The sequence below is a fragment of the Nanorana parkeri genome, unplaced genomic scaffold (assembly GCF_000935625.1).
Source record: "Nanorana parkeri isolate BGI_ZX_2015 unplaced genomic scaffold, ASM93562v1 scaffold823, whole genome shotgun sequence".
In the NCBI taxonomy this organism is placed as follows: Eukaryota; Metazoa; Chordata; class Amphibia; order Anura; family Dicroglossidae; genus Nanorana; species Nanorana parkeri.
In genome coordinates this window covers 207,496-210,448 of record NW_017307091.1, presented here as the reverse complement: position 1 = coordinate 210,448, position 2,953 = coordinate 207,496, and the positions used below count along the sequence as shown (strand labels likewise).

The following is a 2,953-nucleotide window of genomic DNA, read 5'->3' as shown; positions in this document are numbered from 1 at the left end:
GAGAGAGAGAGCGAGAGGAGGAGTAGAGAGGGAGAGCGGGGGATTCATGGGGGTGAAGTGTAGAGAGAAGACGGGGATGGAGATAGGGGGACAAGGGCAGAGGCTCCACCCATGTTCAGCAGCTCTTTGGCTCCTCATGACCATCCCTACCAACAGACTGGACAGTGAGCTGGGCCAGCACGGATCTCTTCTCGGTGACCTTCTGCCAGCTTCCGTCGGGGTCTTGGATCCACTGTGCGGCGGTGCAGTGGTAGGATCCGGTGTCTTGGGGCCGCACGCGGGTGATGACCATCTTGTAGGTGCTGTTATCAGTCTTCTCCAGGCGGAGCTCTCCGTTCAGGTATCGCTCGCCGTACGTCTGATGCTCCTTGGACGGCTCCACGGTGAAGTCCCGCCCTAGGGAGATGATGTTACGTAACGTCCCCCGACCCACCGGGGCCCCGGGATCGCTGACCCCGAACGTCACGGACAGGTGGGTGTGCTGCGTGGAGTCCGCGGATGCCGAGCAGGACAGGTGGAGCTCCCGCCCCTGCACCAGGTTCAGCTGCAGAGGGGATGATGTAGACAGTCTAGGGCCACTTTGCCACTGTAGCTCCCCAGGTAGCGGGAGTCGGTGGTGGGCGTGTAGCACTCGTAGACGCCCTCATCCTCGGCGCGGAGCTGTTTGATGTGGAGCTCGGTGCTGTCTCCGCTCAGACGCTGGATGAAGATGTCGCCTTTGCGGACGCGGCCCGAGAAGACGGCGTAGGCGAATTCGGGGTCCTTGGTGCTGACGATGGAGATGGAGATGTCCGGGGCCGAGGGCCGGTACATGAACCACTCGAAGTTCTGCGTGGGCGGTCCTTCGTACTCGCTGACATTGCAGCGGATGGAGATGGGGTTGTCTACGACGCGGTACAGCGGTCCTTCCTGGACGCGGACTTCCCGAGCGCTGCCCAATCCTGGGGGGAGGGAAGACGGGAGAGGAGAAGTCACATGACAGATCGCTACCAATCGCACTGCGTTCCCAACTCCGCCCAACACAACATCGGCACCGAGACTCTCAGTCCTCTGCAGCAGAAGGAGCAAGACTCTGTGGAAGGGGCGAGGACTCATGTACCCCAAGTCCTAAAACTGTAAAGTCATCATCTGGGTGGAGTGCCCCTTTAAGGAGAACCTGTCAGGACAGAATGCAGGAGGGTTGTCATCCTCATTCTGCACTGGCCAGGGACCAGCATGCAGCCGCACAAGTCTCTGACATCCCGTCCCGCGAGCTTGTCCCGGGTGTGGATGAAGAGGATGAAGATGACAGCTCCTGCACCGTCCTCACAGGCAACCTCCGGGGGATGGGTACTGCAAACTGTTCCTCCTCCAATCACAGGGGTGAATCGTTCTGGGCGGAGTCTGATCGCCCGATGTATAGAGCGGGGCGTGCATTCATTATATGAGAGGGAGGGGGACGCCGGCATTCATTATATGGGAGAGGGAGACACCGGCATTCATTATATGAGAGGGAGGGGGACGCCGGCATTCATTATATGGGAGAGGGGTAAACTTTACTGTCACATGACTAGGTGAGGATAAGGATCACAGTACAGAGCTGGATGATGGTGAAAGGCTGGGTGAGGATGGGGATGACGGTAACTATGGGAAAGACGGTGAAAGGCTGGGTGAGGATGTGGATAAGAGGAGTGTTGAAGGGTTAGGTAAGGACTGGAGATAAGAGGGTGATAAAGGGCTGAGTGAGGATGGGGATGATGAGGGGGCTGGGTGAGGATGATGGTGCAGGGCGGGGTGAGGATTGGGATTATGAAATCCCTGAGTTGGGTGGACTGTCTCTGCCCCCATATACGTCACCTGTCGCACACAGGAGGATGGAGATGACAGATATGAAGCGGAGGATCCCGCTAGTCTCCATTCTTCGTTTGCTTTGGCCACGCCCCCACCGCTATAGGGTGTGTCCGCCTCTTCCCGCCCACCGGGCCGCCTGAGGCAGAGCGTAGAGGAGTGATTAGTTGAGCCCGCCCACACCGGAAGTCACGTGTAAATGTGCCCGCTCCCTATGACATATTGCTTTCCAAGAAGTCAGCCACTTGCTGCTGCATTTGCATTGTAATGCATCCATCGTACGCGTCCCCGCAGCTCCTACTGGACTTGTACACGTTCCCGTACAGCTGACTAGTCACATGGCAGAGAGTGTCCTCAGCACCGCCCTGATGATGTCATATATTATCCCATAGACGGAGGCGGGGCTACAGGAATTGTAAATATACGTGAATCAGATGGCGCCAACAGTCTGTGTAGCGCTGTATAATATAAAGGCAAGCAGTAAAATGATATTAACCCCTTCATGACTGAGGCCCTTTTTTCATTTTTTGCACCCATGTTATATTCCACATTTTAGGCCTGAAAATGACTTAAAACCCCCAACATTATATATTTTCTGAATGCCAAGACCCTATAGAATAAAATGGTGGTAGTTGCAAATTTTTATGTTGCGCAATATTAGCGCAACTCCTTATTAAACCCCAACATTTAGTGAAAAATGTAATTTAATGCCCCAAAGCACAACAAAATACCAAGTTTTTTAAATGACATATAAAAGATGAGGATACAACGAGTAAAACGATACCCAACATGCCCAGGTTACATGTTAATTGCGTGCGTCCATGAAACGGCAAAAAACTGCAGTACCCCAAAAAGTCAATAGAAGACGCTTTAAAAGCCCCCACAGGTCATCAATTTAGAGATACCCCAAAATACTGGCCCTAGAATTATTGCTCTCACTCCGGCGTGCGCGGCGATACCCAACATGTGTAGCACGTTCGTCGTTTTCATACGTAGGCGCACCCGACGCGTGTTTACGTGGCGACGCGCGTGCTCGCGGGGGCGGGGGACTTTTAAAATTTTTTTTTTTTATGTTTTTTTTTTTAAATATTAGATTCCAGGGACTGTAAGTGATGCAATCTGCATC

The 2,953-nt window shown here is 53.7% G+C and overlaps 1 protein-coding gene across 1 annotated transcript in view; it reads right to left on the bottom strand.

Annotated features, from left to right (window-relative positions):
* IGSF8 (immunoglobulin superfamily member 8) overlaps positions 1–1,996 on the bottom strand; it is a 4,939-nt gene extending 2,943 nt beyond the window's left edge. The window contains 3 exon segments of the mRNA XM_018565229.1: positions 124–578; positions 581–941; positions 1,837–1,996. Coding sequence (XP_018420731.1) covers positions 124–578; positions 581–941; positions 1,837–1,897 — 877 coding nt within the window. The 5' untranslated portion in view covers positions 1,898–1,996.
* Between the last annotated feature and the right edge of the window lie 957 nt (positions 1,997–2,953).